We start from the raw sequence: 15,230 nt of genomic DNA, 5'->3' as shown, positions 1-15,230 counted from the left end.
TGTGGACTTGTACATGATGAATTGTGAACTTCTAGCCACATGCAGTGCTCTTGGGTACTTGGAGGGAGACACTTACCACAAGGAGCCAGATTGCTTAGGTGAGTCGCTTTTTGAGGTAACAGGTTAAAAAAAAAACAACACTTGCTTGAGTCTAGGTCTTTTGAATTTCTCAAGCCATGGGTATGAAAAGCACATGGGCCTGGGTAGAGCTTCTGCCAGGGTTCCATGTAAGTGTTTATTCTGTCCCTGAAGAGAGTGTGAAGGATTTGATCCGCTACTTGAGGCATGAGGATGAGACGCGAGATGTACGGCAGCAGCTGGGGGCAGCGCAAATCCTGCAGAGCGACCTCCTACCCATCCTTACCCAACACCGCCAGGACAAGGCTCTCTTTCATGCTGTTATCAGGTTGATTCCCCAGCTTTTTTTTTTTTTTAATTGAAGTATAGTTGATTTACAATGCTATGTTAATTTCTGCTATACAGCAAAGTGATTCAGTTATACATATATATATACATTCTTTTTTATATTTTTTCCATTATGATTTATCACAGGATATTGAATATAGTTCCCTGTGCTATACAGCAGGACCTTGTTGTTGATCCCCCAGCTTTTTAACATATACTGTGTGCCAGCCTTTGGTATTTGTGCCTGGTGAGGAAACTGAACAGCTTCTCCCTCCTTCATGGTCTCCCCAGGCTGATGGTGAACTTGACACAACCAGCCTTGCTCTGTTTTGGCAGCGTGCCCAAAGAGCCCAGCTTCCGGCACCACTTTCTGCAGGTGCTAGCGTACTTGCAGGCCTACAAAGAGGTGAGGTTTTCCTCCAGAATCCCGAGGCAGAGTTTGGGGGCCGTGAGAAACGAGAGGGCGGGGACTACTTAAGGTCCATCCCCCTGTTTCCGTAGGCCTTTGCCAGTGAGAAGGCTTTTGGAGTCCTCAGTGAAACTTTGTATGAGCTGCTGCAGCTGGTGAGTCTCCGCCTCACAAGATCCCAGGGGACAGTTAGCGCCCTGCTCCTCCCCTGGGCAGAACCCCAGGTGGGGCGTCACAACACGCGGGGTTTGGAGATACGGTCCCAGTCCTCGGGGGTACAAGTCCAATCTGCTGTCTCTGCTGCCTCGGGACTACTCGAACTCTTCCTTCTTTCTTTTTAATCCTGATTCTTCACTGTGCCTCTCTCGCCCCATCAGGGTAGATGCCTCCCGCCTTCCACAGGGGGTCTTGTCCTCTAACTCTCCTTCTTCTGACCAGGGCTGGGAGGAACGGCAGGAGGAAGACAGCTTGCTGATTGAGCGGATCCTGCTGCTGGTCAGAAATGTTCTCCATGTCCCAGCCGACCTTGATCAGGAGAAGGTGATCTTGGCTGGTCCGAGTTCTTGTGCTTGATTAGGTTGGGCTGCCCCTTTTTCGCTGTTCTGTCCTCTGACGAAACTCGGGAGGGACCTTCCTCAAGGAATGAATTAGAAAACCTCAAGGCAGGGCAGTAGAACTGACTGATCTCCCCTTTCTCCCTCACCACTCACTGCTCAGAGGATCGATGATGACGCCAGTGTCCACGACCGGCTTCTCTGGGCGATTCACCTCAGTGGCCTGGACGACCTGCTCCTCTTCCTGGCCAGCTCAACTGCGGAGCATCAGTGGAGCCTCCACGTGCTGGAGATCATCTCCCTTATGTTTCGTGACCAGGTGAGACACTCACCTGTTGCCTCAATCCCTTCCCTCATGTCCGTTTCTGCTGTGCAGCCGGAATTGCTCTTGTATCATGACTGAAATACCTGGGGAAGGCAGGTGCCAGGTGGAATAGCCATGTCTTAAGTACAGGGTCCCATCAACAGTCCTATTTTGTTCACTCTTTCTGTCCCCACTAGGAGTGAACTCAGAATAGGAAATGACTGTCCTTCTGACTCTTCCCTCCTTGTTCTAAATCTAGAACCCTGAGCAGCTGGCAGGAGTGGGGCAGGGACGCTTAGCTCAGGAGCGGAGGACAGCTGTGGCAGAACTGGAGGTGTTGCGCCAGCGAGAGATGGCAGAGAAGAAGACTCGAGCCCTGCAGCGAGGCAACAGGTGAGTGGTGCAGAGCCACTCTACCCATGTTCCCATTCCTGCACTACGGAATGCTAGGGCTTGGGCCAAATGCTAAGGCAGTGGTGACGAGAGCACTTTGCAGTTACAAAGTGCTCTGATGTGCTGCTGGAAGAGAACGGGGATGGAACCTCCAGAGAACTGAGGAATCACCCTGGACTTTTTTTTCTCTGCAGGCATTCTCGATTTGGGGGCTCCTACATTGTCCAGGGCTTGAAATCCATTGGGGAGAGGGACCTCATCTTTCACAAAGGTCTCCACAATGTGAGTCTGCTCCCGTCAGGGGTGGGAACATTGTGGAGTGGGGGACCTTTACCTCTCTGGAGGTAAAGCTTCTCTGTTCTTGGGCTTAGAAAGTTGGAGACCTAGGAGAAATAGAGCTTTTGGCATTGTCTTTACCTGCATCTTCACTTAGTACCAGAGGGAGAGCACGTTCTACCTTCTACAAGTTTCTTCTGAGAAAACTGTAGTACCAAGGATGTGTAAAGAGCTGCCGGGGAGGGAGGTGGTTAGGAGTAATTCTAATTCCCTCAACCTACATCCCCAGCTCCAAAACTACACTTCCGATTTGGGAAAGCAGCCCCGACGGGTACCTAAACGTCGCCAGGCTGCCCGGGAGCTTTCCGTGCAGCGCCGCTCTGCCCTCAACGTGAGACTCTTCCTCAGAGACTTCTGCTCTGAGTTCCTAGAGAACTGTTACAACCGGCTCATGGGCTCGGTGAAGGTGAGAGCCTAGGAAAGATGGAGTAGAGAGGTGATTGGGGTAGCGGTGGGTAAGAAGGGCAAGCTGGGGAGGAACCCATGGAAAGCTGACCATGGAGAGTGGACTAGTAGGTGAGACGGATGTAGGGTGCCCCTGAGACATGGTGACGAAGTCAGGAGGGAGTGGGTTATCGATATGACCAAAAAAGCTCTAGAGATTGCCGCAGAGGAAGGGGAAGGGAACGTGGGGAGAATGAGAAAGGGATGGAGATTTGGGTCCTATAGTATTGTTACAGTGGTGTCCAGGGTCCACCTGGTCATCATAGGACAGGAGGAAGTTGGAAGCCCTGAGGTCATGAAGTGGTCTGTTTTCCTTGACATCAGGACCACCTGCTTCGGGAGAAGGCTCAGCAGCACGATGAGACCTACTACATGTGGGCTTTGGCTTTCTTCATGGCCTTCAACCGAGCTGCCTCCTTCCGGCCAGGCCTGGTTTCTGAGACCCTCACTGTCCGCACCTTCCACTTCATTGAGCAGAACCTCACCAACTACTATGAGATGATGCTGACCGACCGCAAGGAAGCCACCTCCTGGGCACGCCGGTGAGCGGGAGGAGAAGTGGGGTCAGAGTGGGCATCTTGGCCAGGCTGGGAATCTGAATGCCTGAATTCTGGATGGTACTTTCTGTCCCGTCTCAGGCTTCAGGTGGTCAGCTGGGGAGCAAGGACTGGCTGGGTCATTGAGTTTTTGATGGAACTGTTTTGGCAGGCGAGAGTGCAAAGGGTGATACCGTTTCCACGAACCAAGGTCCTAAGCTGTCCTCCGTTTTACCTCTTTCCCTCTCACAGGATGCACCTGGCTCTGAAGGCCTATCAGGAGCTGCTGGCCACAGTGAATGAGATGAATGCGTCCCCAGACGAGGCTGTGAGGGAGAGCAGCCGCATCATCCAGAGTGAGGCCTCGCTTGGTCTCTGATCCCCCCTTCCCTGCCTCTTGATCCGAATCTCACTCTTCCCGGACCCAGCTTCACCCGTCTCTCCTTTCCCCAAGCTTTCCAGGTCAGTCCTTCCATTCCTTTCTCTTCCCTGTTTCTAGACAACATTTTCTATGTGATGGAGTACCGAGAGCTCTTCCTGGCACTCTTTCGAAAGTTCAATGAGAGATGCCAGCCCCGCTCTTTCCTTCGTGACCTGGTGGAAACCACCCACCTCTTCCTCAAGATGTTGGAGCGGTTCTGCCGGAGCCGTGGGAACCTGATGGTGCAGGTACTGGGCAGCCCAGGGTGTGGAAAGAGCTGGGGAGAAAGGGTGGGGGACAGAAAGGACAGGGGGCTCTTTTTCCTCACATTTTCTGTAGCTTAAGCTGGTCTGTTAGAACTACTCTGAACGAAGGGCAAGAGTTTCGTTGGTGTTGCCAATGTAGTTCTGCCTTGTGAGTCTCCTCTCATTAGGTTGATCCCTGATCTACCATAAGTATCTTAATTCATTCAGGAAACATTTATTAAACACCTGCTCTGTGCTAAGCACATGAACTCTGGGGGTTCATAATTTTATTTTATTTATTTATTTATTTTTTGATGTGGACCATTTTTAAAGTCTCTTTGAATTTGTTACAATATTGCTTCTGTTTTGTGTCTGTTGTGTTTTTGTTTTTTTTTTTTTTTTTTTTTTTGGCCACGTGGCATGTGGGATCTTAGCTCCCCGACTCGGGATCGAACCCACACCCCCTGCATTGGAAGGCGAAGTCTCAACCACTGGACTGCCAGGGAAGTCCCAGGGGGTTGATAATTTTAGAGTTTAGTAATTATGCTGTGCTATTTCCTGGTTATACTTCAGAAGCACTGTAATGAGATAGAAAGGACCTTACATTAAAAGTCAGAGGTCTGGGGACTTCCCTGGCAGTCCAGTGGTTAAGCCTCTGAACTTTCACTGCAGGGGTCCAGGTTCGATCCCTAGTCAGGGAACTAAGATCTCACATGCCGCATGGTGCAGCCAAAAAAAAAAAAAACTCGGAGGTCTGGGATCTCATCCTGTATTAGTTACTGTTAGAATAACTTAAGCTGCTTGTGTGAGTCCTGATCTTTACAAGTTGGTTGTAACATCTACCCATGAGCCTGAAATGAAATAATAAATGAAAAGTCTGGGACAAGAAGAAAACCTCAAGGAATTTCTATCCTGGAGACACAAGGACTCTGCTTTGTAAAAATTTTCCTATAATTCTATTTGCTATAGGTTAAAACTCAGTCAGAACTGGGCTTGAAAGGGGCTGTAGTACCGATGAGCCTTTTCTAAAAGGTCTGTTTACACTCGGAGCTCTGTTGTATTAGCAGTACTAATAGGTTCTACCATTTATCGAGCGTTTACTATGTCTCAGACGTTGTGCTAAGGTTTCCCTATAATCCTCACAATAGCACTAGGGCACATGCGCAGAGTGGTTAAGCACCTTGTCCAAGGTCTTGCTGGTATATGGCTAGTGTCGATACTTAAATCCTGGTCTGCTGGAATCCAGACTCATGCTCCTGACCTTTAGTGTGTTTATAAGTTCCTTGAATAAAGGACGAACCTCATTAAGGGCCTCACAGGCCCTCCTGTTTGCCCACAGTGAAGACTGGTTCACAGCCATGACTTGGGGGAGTGGGGTCGGGTATTGATTCTCATTCTCCTGCTTTTCAGGAGAAAAAATTGTAGTTTACATTTGCAGAGTGCTTTGCATTTAATAAAGCCTTTTCATATAGAATTTTTTATCCTCAGAGTAAATTTGCTCATTCTCTAGGCTTCTGTTTAAGGTATCACTTCCACAAGAAATGAGTCACGTGCTGTTCCTGGGTTTTGCTATGGCGTTTTATGCTCAGCCATGTTCTAGGTCTTATCCAGGCTGTAGTGTCATTTACCTGTCTACTTACCTGTCTCCCCCACTAGGCCACAAGTGCCTCAAGGGCAAGGAAATGTGCTCTTCACTGCTGCTTCCCCATTGTCATGGAGTAGCACATAGTGGTCACTCGGTGACCAATTAATTCAGACATCTAATTAATTAGTTAATAGAGGACATTGATGGGGAAAAGGCCTCCCTAGCTCTTGTGCCATCCTAACACAGTTCCTTCTCTGTAGAACAAACGAAAGAAGAGAAAGAAGAAAAAGAATGTCCTAGATCAGTCCGTAGCTTCTGGTAATGTCCCCTACAGCCCAGAGGAACTGGAGTCTGTGTGGCCCTCCCTGGCCGAGCAGCTACAGTGCTGTGCCCAGATAAGTAGTTGCAGAAACTCTCTCTTTCTTTCTTTCTTTCTTTTTTTTTTTAATATTTATTTTTGGCTGCGTTAGGTCTCCATGGCTGCACGCAGGCTTTCTCTAGTTGCAGCAAGTGGGGGCTACTCTTCATTGCGGTGCGTGGGCTTCTCATTGTGGTGGCTTCTCTTATTGCAGAGCACGGGCTCTAGGTACATGGGCTTCAGTAGTTGTGCCGCATGGGCTCTAGAGCGCAGGCTCAGTAGTTGTGGTGCACGGGGTTAGTTGCTCCGTGGCATGTGGGATCTTCCTGGACCAGGGCTCGAAGCCATGTCCCCTGCATTGGCAGGTGGATTCTTAACCACTGTGCCACCAGGGAAGTTCTACTCTCTGTTTCCTGAGGGTAGTGCTCTGGGCAGGCTCTCTGGGTCTCTCCCCCCACTGCCCCACCAACTGTTACCAAAGCTTTAATAATCCCTCTCTAGGATCCTGAGCTCAGTTTGGACTCCATGGTTCCCTTTGATGCGGCCTCAGAGGTGCCCGTGGAAGAACAGCGGGCAGAAGCCATGGTGCGGATCCAAGACTGTCTCCTGGCTGGCCAGGCCCCACAGGCCCTGACCCTTCTTAGGTCTGCCCGGTAAGAGCCCCACCTACCCGTCCTCCCACATCCAGCCCCTGGGCTTTTGGGGGCAGGGAGTGGCTTTCACTGTGGCACAGGGTTCTCAGTCTTCAAGAGAGAAGTTCCCTCAGAAGCGCTGGGGCTCTGTACAGGGTACTGAGTCCTGGGGAGTTTGGGTTGGTTTATTGGGAGGTTTATTATTTGTTTTTGTTTCATTTTTGAGAAATATCAGCACAGTTAGTTGGGGAAAAAAAATAAAGTTAATTCTATGAGCCAAAGATAGCCATCATTAACATTTTGATGAGTTATCTTCCAGAGTTTTTCCCTCTGTGTTATATATAGACATATCACATACACCTTCTTTTACAAGATTGAAATATTGCAATACTGATTTATAGTATTTTTTTTCACTTCTCAATATATTGTGAGCATCATTTCTTTTTTTTTTTCAAATATTTATTTATTTATTCTGGCTGCACCAGGTCTTAGGTGAGGCACGTGGGATCTTTGCTGCGGCATGCAGGATCTTTTAGTTGCAGCGTGCAGACTTCTTAGTTGCAGCATGCAGACTCTTAGTTGTGGCATGTGAACTCTTAGTTGCAGCAGGCATGCGGGATCTGGTTCCCCAGCTAAGTTTTGAACCCAGGCCCCCTGCATTGGGAGCGCGGAGCCTTAGCCACTGGACAACCAGGGAAGTCCCGTGAGCATCACTTCTCGTCAGATATATTTCTGCAATTATTAATGGCTCTAAAACACCATTGTGAAAACAGTGGCAAATAAATAGATAAATAAATTTATAAAAACAAAAAACACCACTGTGTGAATATGTACATTTGTTCAACATTTGTTCAAATGTCACGCGTTTAGATTATTTGTCTTTTCTTCCTGTATGATTTTCTTTGCAGTGTGGCTTATGAGGGAAAATTTCCCTAGAGTCTTTGTTTCATCTTTGAAATAACAGTCTGTATTCTCTTTCCAGCTGGAAAACAAAATAAGTCTAAATTCCTTCTCCCACTTCAAATTATAACTGAGATATTATTTAAAAAAAAAAGATATTATAAAAAAAATCCTTTTTTCTCTCTGTGCTCCAGGGAGGTGTGGCCAGAAGGAGATGTGTTTGGCTCTCAGGACATTTCCCCAGAGGAGGAGATTCAGCTGCTGAAGCAAATCGTCTGGGCCCCGCTTCCCCGTGAGTCTCCCATTTCCTTCTCATCTCTCTCCTTCCAGCTCTTCTCTAGCGCCAGCGTCACAGACACCCAGTAATCCTCAGTCTTTCTATAGGGCAGCAGGGACCAGAGGAACAAGGGGCGGAGGAAGAAGATGAAGAAGAGGTGGAGGAGGAAGAGTTGCACATGGTCGAGGTGTTGGAGAAAGAATTTAACTTTCTGGACTACCTGAAACGGTGCGGGCCGGGAGGATGGAATTGGTGTCAGGGTGGAGACCGTGGGGCTGTGAGGACGACCACACGTCCTCACGCTGACATCCTCTCGCTCCCTGTCTCGGTGCAGCTTTGCAAACTCAACTGTCATCCAAGCCTACGTGCTGCTGCTGCGGAGCTACAAGCAAAATAGCGCCCACACCAACCACTGTGTCGTCAAGATGCTGCACCGTCTGGCCTATGATCTCAAAATGGAAGCCCTGCTTTTCCAGCTTTCCCTCTTCTGCCTCTTCAATCGTCTGCTTAGCGACCCTGCGGCTGGGGCCTACAAAGTAAGGAGATACCAAAGAACGGGGTTCTAGAGGTGTAGGGGAGTCCTGGGGTAAAAGGTTAGGGGATAAAGTGCCCTGAGCCGTGTCAAGGCTGAACGATGAGAGAACGGTGAGGAAGTAGACAGGCAGGTTGAGGGAGCTGCAAGAGGAAGGATAGAAGAGGCTGAGCGAGGAGGGGACAGCTGGGAACAGGCGTAGAAAAAAATACCTAAAGGCCCATGTTTATGTACATTTAGGCCACAGGCCTCACAGCAGTCTCCCTCTCCCTCAGGAGCTAGTGACTTTTTCCAGATACATCCTGGGCAAGTTCTTTGCACTGGCTGCAGTCAACCAGAAAGCCTTTGTGGAGCTGCTGTTCTGGAAGAACACAGCTGTGGTTCGAGAGATGACTGAGGGCTATGGCTCCCTGGATGGCAGGTGAGCTTGAGGATGGGGAAGGCTTGGCGATGGGGAAGGGGGTGACACAGTCACAGAGTGTCAGAGCTGGAAGAGCTTGCAGATCAGTTGGTGTAACCTTTCTTTCCCTTTCGTAGGTGAGAAAACAAGCCCCGAAGGTGAAATGCTTTATCTGAGGTCACCTGAGAGAGGAACTGGGATTGACCCTAGGTCTCCTGTCTACTCTAGTTTCCTTCTTCACCAGCGTTCAGGGGGGCAGTCAGAGTGGGGTGGCCCCCCCAGAGAGAGTCTATATGTGCCTTATCCCAAGATGTGCTGGGAAGCCATAAGGATGCATAGAAATATTTGTCCTCTTTCCCTGAGTATCTCAGCTCCTCTCCTTTCACTCTTCTCTCTCTTTCCCATAATACTCTTAGCCCCTGCAGTGTCAGGTTCCATGGGCCCAACCTGGAAAATCTTAGTTTGACTTTTGGGTTCTTAAGTGGAAGGAGAGTAAGAGGAAGGAAGCACACCTTAGGCCTCTGCTAGCTGGCTCCTTTGTGGTACCTGCGTTGCCCTTATTCCTTTTAGAAGAGAAGACCTTTGGTCTCCTCTTTTTGAGCGAACAATCTACATGCTCCCCTTCTCCTTTCCCCATTCAGATCTTCTAGTCACAGACCCCCTGTGTGGAGCCCAGAGGAGGAGGCCCAGCTTCAGGAACTGTACCTTGCCCATAAGGATGTGGAAGGTATGAGGCCTTGAGGTCTGAAGAGCATGAGGAGGGCAGCCTGAGCTCCGGGACCCCTCTTCACTGCCTCACTCCTCCTCCACCTCAGGTCAGGATGTGGTGGACACCATCTTGGCACACCTGAAAACTGCTCCTCGGACACGCAAGCAGGTCATCCACCGTCTGGTACAGCTGGGACTGGCTGACAGCGTCAAGGACTTCCAGAGGTAGAGGCACATGCTTTGGAGGGAACTGAGATGGGGAATCCACTCTTCACTCCCTGAGCTCCCCCTTCCACTGACACCGCCCTGAACAGGAAAGGAACCCAGATTGTACTGTGGACGGAAGAGCAGGAGCTGGAGCTGCAGCGGCTTTTTGAGGAGTTCCAGGGCTCTGATGGTAAGTGAGGTGGAAGCTCAGGGAACCTCTGAAATGAGAGCCAAGCTCTCAGTTTCTTTTCCTGCTGCTTCCTGTTCCCAAGGAAGGCTTATCCTCTCCTTCCTGTCCACTTGCTCTGTTTGTGGTGTCATTTTTGTTTGTTTTTATATATATATATTTTTTTATTATGTAAGTTACAGGTATACAATAGTGATTCACTATAGTCACTAATTTTTAAAGGTTATACTCCATTTATCGTTGTTATAAAATATTGGCTGCGTTCCCCATATTGTACAATGTATCCTTGTAGCTTATTTTATACCTAATAGTTTGTACCTCTTAATCCTCTACCCTTATCTTGCCCCTCCCCCTTCCCTCTCCCCACTGGTAACCACTAGTTTGTTCTCTATATCTGTGAGTCTGCTTCTTTTTTGTTATATTCATTCGTTTTATTTTTTAGATTCCACATATAAGTGATATATAGTATTTCTCTTTCTCTGTCTTACTTATTTCACTTAGCATAATGCCCTCCAACTCCATCCATATTGCTGCAAATGCCAAAAATTCATTCTTTGTATGGCTCAGTAGTATTCGTGTGTGTGTGTGTGTGTGTGTGTGTGTGTGTGTGTACCACATCTTCTTTATCCATTCATCTGTTGATGGACACTTAGGTTGCTTTTATACCTTGGCGATTGTAAATAATGCTGCCATGAACATTGGGGTGCATGTATCTTTTCAAGTTAGTGTTTTTGTTTATTGTTTTGGATATATCCCCAGGAGTGGAATTGCTGGGTCATATAGTAATTCTATCTTTAGTTTTTTGAGAGACCTCCATACTGTTTTTTGTGGTGTCATTTTGGAGTGAATTGAGCTATAGCCTCTTTCCAAAGACCTCTGTTTCCTTTACTAATCCCTTTCCCCTGTTGCTCTTGGGCATTCACACTTTCTTTCTCTTTAGATATCCTGGGTAATATCATGAAGAACATCACAGCCAAACGCTCACGGGCCCGAATAGTAGATAAACTGCTGGCTCTGGGGCTGGTGGCTGAGCGGCGGGAGCTGTACAAGAAACGCCGGAAGAAGTTGGCGCCCTCAAGCTTGGTAACAGTCTTACCCTGGCTCTGCCAGCTGGGCCTGCCCCCGCTGAAGTGCTCCTTAGAAGTAGCCCACCCAGATTCTTCCTGTCTCAGGCTCTTCTGAGTAGATCCCCCCAGCGCGGTGGTCAGGAACCAGAGGACTCCACTCAGTTCTTCGTCTTGTCTCCTTTTGTTCATTACCCACCCCAATTAATTTTAGCCTAATGAAGAGGAGTCCTTGAACGATTTTTGCCAGGAAGATCTAGAAGAAGAGGAAAACCTGCCAGAGGAAGAGAGTGAAGAGGATGAAGAGAAAGAGGAGGGCTCAGAAGCAGAACAAGCCCACGGTGGCTCCGTCCTTTCAACTCAAAACCTTGGGCAAAACCTGCATCAGGAAGGTGAGCGCCCAGTTGGGAGAGATGTCTCAGGTGGTGGGGTTGGTTGTATGGGCCAGTTATAAGTTTTCCACCTTCCCTTAGGCTTTTCTGCTCCCCTCCTGTGGCTCCAGAACTGCCTCATTCGAGCAGCAGATGATCGGGAAGAGTTTGGTGAGTGGATAAATGACGGTTTCAGGAGGACTGGGGTCTGGAGGCTGCTGGAGACCTGGTTGTGGGATGGAGGGCCAGTTCTTTCTTCACATCTTCACCATGTGACCATTGACCCTTTCCTAGGCTGCTCTCAGGCAGTTCCACTGGTGCCACTGACAGAAGAAAATGAGGAAGCAATGGAAAATGAACAGTTTCAGCAGCTGTTGCAAAAGCTAAGGGTTCGGCCTCCTGCCTCTGGGCAGGTAAATACACCAGTTACAGCATCAACCAAGCATGTTGGTGCTACTTTAAGATACATCTCCTCCTCATTTCCTGTCACCTCTGACCGTGACTCCTGCAGCAGCTGTCTTGCTAATCTCTCCAATCTTCCCTTCTCCTAAACCCATCTTCCACACTGCCCCCGAGTTATCTTTCTAAATTACAGTTTTGATTATATCACTCCCCTGATCAGAGCACTTGATGGTTCCCCACTGTTGGCAGGACAAAGTCCACAGCCTCCCAGCGGCGGTGTCTCTGGCCTTGGCCAGCCATTGCAGCCTCACAGCCACGTCACCACACACCTGCCTGACACTACAGTCATCCGGACCTACTTTCCATCCTCCAAACAGTAGGCTTTTTCATACCTCCAAACAGTTGATCATGCCAGTCCCCCTACTGGAAGGCTCCAGCCTCATACACAAGGTGGCAGATCACCCATCTTTCCTGATGAACACTCCACCCAACCTTGAAGAGTTAGTTCAGTTGTCACTTCCTCAGAGAAGCAGTCTCTATCCCTCCTTCAACCCCCCCACCCAGACACCAAAATTCACAGATATTCAAGTCTCGTATAAAATGGCATAGTATTTGCGTATAACCTATGCACATCGTCTCTAGATTAATTGTAATACCTAATACAATGTAAATGCTATGTAAATAGTTGCCAATGTGCAGCAAATCCAAGTTTTGCTTTTTGGAACTTTCTGGAATTTTTCATTTTTTTCCCCAATGTTTTTGATCTGCAGTTGGTTGAATCCATGGATGTGAAACCCTCGGACACAGAGGGGCAACTGTAATCATTTTGGTGGCTGTGATTTGTTCATTCCCTTAATATAGCCCCAATCCTGTGGTGTTACAGTACATTGGTTCTTTCTCCCCTTAGATTGTGAGTTCCCTGAGAGCAAGGATCATATCTGACTCACCTTTAGATCCCCAGAATCCATTCATTTACTTATGTAATTAACAACTGTATTTACTGGGAACCTCCTGGTGTATCAGGCACTGTGTTAGACATTGGGCACATACTGGATAAATAAGCAATAAGTAGAGTTCACAACCCTTATGGAGCTTCACCAATGTAGGCTCATATTTATTCAATGAATAATATCAAAATCTGGTGGACTAGAGGCTGCTCCTTTCCCACTACTCTCATTTTCAACTTCTTTGCCCCTGTAGGAAACCTTCTGGCGAATTCCAGCCAAGCTGAGTCCCACCCAGCTCCGGAGGATGGCAGCTTCTTTGAGCCAACCAGAGGAGGAGGAAAAGCTTCAGCCAGGATTAGAACCTAAGGTCCCTGGAGAGCAAGGCCCTGAGGAGGAGCACCGAGCACATGCCCCGAGGGCCCTCCTGTCAGCCCGGAAAGAGAGAGCAGGCCTGCTGTCCCCAGAGGGTAATACCAGGACCACTTATCTATTGAGTACTATTGAATACTTACCCAGCCCTGTGATCAAGAGGGCTGATAGGGTATTTGAGACTATGAGGACCTAGTTCCCTAATTTTATGCCTCTCGTGGTCGTTCCAGAGGAAGGGACTGGTGGTGGGAAAGAGCAGCTGAAAGTGGCACCCAAGAAGCGACAGCTGTTGGACAGCGATGAGGAAAAGGAGGAAGATGAGGGCGGGAGCAAAGGTAGGAGGGTCTGGTCGGGATCTGCCTTTTCTTCTAACCTCTAGCACTCTTCCCTCCAGTCCTGAAGGTAAATGCTACCATCCTCCTTCCCCCTTAACAAATTTAGATATCCTGTCTTCTCACCCCTGTCATTCCCATAGCCCCAGAGTTGGGAGCTCCAGGAATCCGGAAGAAGAAGCGGTTTCAGATAGAGGATGACGATGAGAGCGACTGAAGAGCCAGATGCCTAGGGGCAGAGACAGACCCATTTTTAAGTGGTGAATTTAAATCTGAGTTTGGAGGGGCATACAGGACCTGGAAACTCCTCTTACTGGACAGAAGCTGTGGAGCCCTGGGCTTCCCCATGGATTTAGGGTCCAGGAAATCCAGGCAACAGTGTTGGCCTCCTGTTCAGTCACTTCTTGCTCCTCCCACTTTTTTTTTTTTTTTTTTGCGGTTCGCGGGCCTCTCACTGTTGTGGCCTCTCCCGTTGCGGAGCACAGGCTCCGGACACTCAGGCTCAGCGGCCATGGCTCACGGGCCCAGCCGCTCCGCTGCATGTGGGATCTTCCCGAACCGGGGCACGAACCCATGTCCCCTGCATCGGCTGGCAGACTCTCAACCACTGCGCCACCAGGGAAGCCCGCTCTTCCCACTTTTATCAGTGTGCCTCAGTAGCTCTCTGGAGACTTATTCCTCTTCTTCTTTGGTTAATAGCACACCCTGGCAAAGGAGAGGAGTGAGTGAATATAGAAGGCACCTTGGACCCCTCTTACTGGTCTGTTCCTTTTGGCTTTCTGCTGGAGGTGGGTCACAGCACTAGATGGGGGGTTTTGTGACATGATGAGTGGGGATGTTGCACCATTTTTAAAAGGCACTAGACGAGCCCATCCTCATTTTCTTTCCTGTGATCACCCGCTGAACACCAGATTGAGCCCAGTTCCTAATGTTGAAATAGGGTTGGGATGCAGTACTCTTCAGATGATGAACGTTTTTGGTTGGTGTTTGGCATTGAATTAAACATGTAAAATTAAAAGTTGCCAATGTTGATCTGACTTGCCAATCTGTCTAAATAGCTCAACCCTCCACCTGCTATGTTCGTTTAAGAACTTTTAACTATTAGGGTTAAAAGAGACTATCAGCCTTCCCTTTTCTCTTGCTTTCCCTACATGAGACACAGAAAAACATACTCACCTCAAGATCCTTTGTCTAGGATAAATCTTTAGGGTAAAAAGAGTATACATCAGAACAGGTACATGAAAAGATGCTCAATGTCGTTAATCAGAGAAGTGCAAATCAAAACCACAATGAGATATCACCTGATACCTGTCAGAGTGGCTATCATCCAAAAGAACACAAATAACAAATGTTAGTGAGGATATGGACAAAAGGGAACCCTTGTACACTGTTGGTAGGAACATAAATTGGTGTAGCCACTGTGGAAAACATATATATGTCAATCCCAATGTCCCAGTTCATCCCACATCCCCTTCCCCCCTTGGTATTCATGTTTGTTCTCTACGTCTGTTGTCTCTATTTCTGCTTTGCAAATAAGTTCATCAGTATAATTTTTCTAGATTCCACATGTAAGCAATATTATACAATATTTGTTTTTCTCTTTCTGACTTCACTTTGTATGACAATCTCTAGGTCTATCCATGTCTCTGCAAATGGCACAATTTCGCTCCTTTTTATAGCTGATTATATACCTCAGTTATTTGTTTGTTTGGCTGTGCAGGGTCTTAGTTGTGGCACACAGGATCTTAGTTGCCACGTGCAGGATCTTTAGCTGCGGCATGCGGGATCTAGTTCCCTAACCAGGGATCGAACCTGGAGCCCCTGCCCTGGAGCCCCTGCATTGGGAGCGTGGAGTCTTAACCACTGGCACACCAGGGAGGTCCCATACCTCAATTGTTTAAAAAAGTATGCC

General features: G+C 48.3%; 1 protein-coding gene across 1 annotated transcript; it reads left to right on the top strand.

Annotated features, from left to right (window-relative positions):
* TIMELESS (timeless circadian regulator) lies at window positions 1-13,733 on the top strand. Its single transcript, XM_082850593.1, has 28 exons — window positions 1-98; window positions 253-406; window positions 697-811; window positions 907-969; window positions 1,253-1,354; window positions 1,532-1,687; window positions 1,932-2,065; window positions 2,260-2,347; window positions 2,631-2,807; window positions 3,170-3,387; window positions 3,634-3,737; window positions 3,881-4,050; window positions 5,893-6,027; window positions 6,492-6,643; window positions 7,717-7,814; window positions 7,907-8,027; window positions 8,134-8,335; window positions 8,607-8,752; window positions 9,373-9,458; window positions 9,547-9,664; window positions 9,754-9,836; window positions 10,774-10,916; window positions 11,112-11,289; window positions 11,371-11,439; window positions 11,563-11,681; window positions 12,871-13,084; window positions 13,217-13,321; window positions 13,462-13,733. Exons 1-28 carry the CDS (start codon window positions 14-16, stop codon window positions 13,533-13,535), a joined length of 3,609 nt encoding a protein of 1,202 aa, XP_082706719.1. The 5' UTR covers window positions 1-13; the 3' UTR covers window positions 13,536-13,733.
* The last annotated feature ends 1,497 nt before the right edge of the window (window positions 13,734-15,230 follow it).

The sequence above is a fragment of the Leucopleurus acutus genome (assembly GCF_964270905.1).
Source record: "Leucopleurus acutus genome assembly, chromosome: 11".
Taxonomy (NCBI): Eukaryota; Metazoa; Chordata; class Mammalia; order Artiodactyla; family Delphinidae; genus Leucopleurus; species Leucopleurus acutus.
The sequence above is the reverse complement of the archived record's forward strand: the minus strand, read 5'-3'. Positions and strand labels throughout refer to the sequence as shown.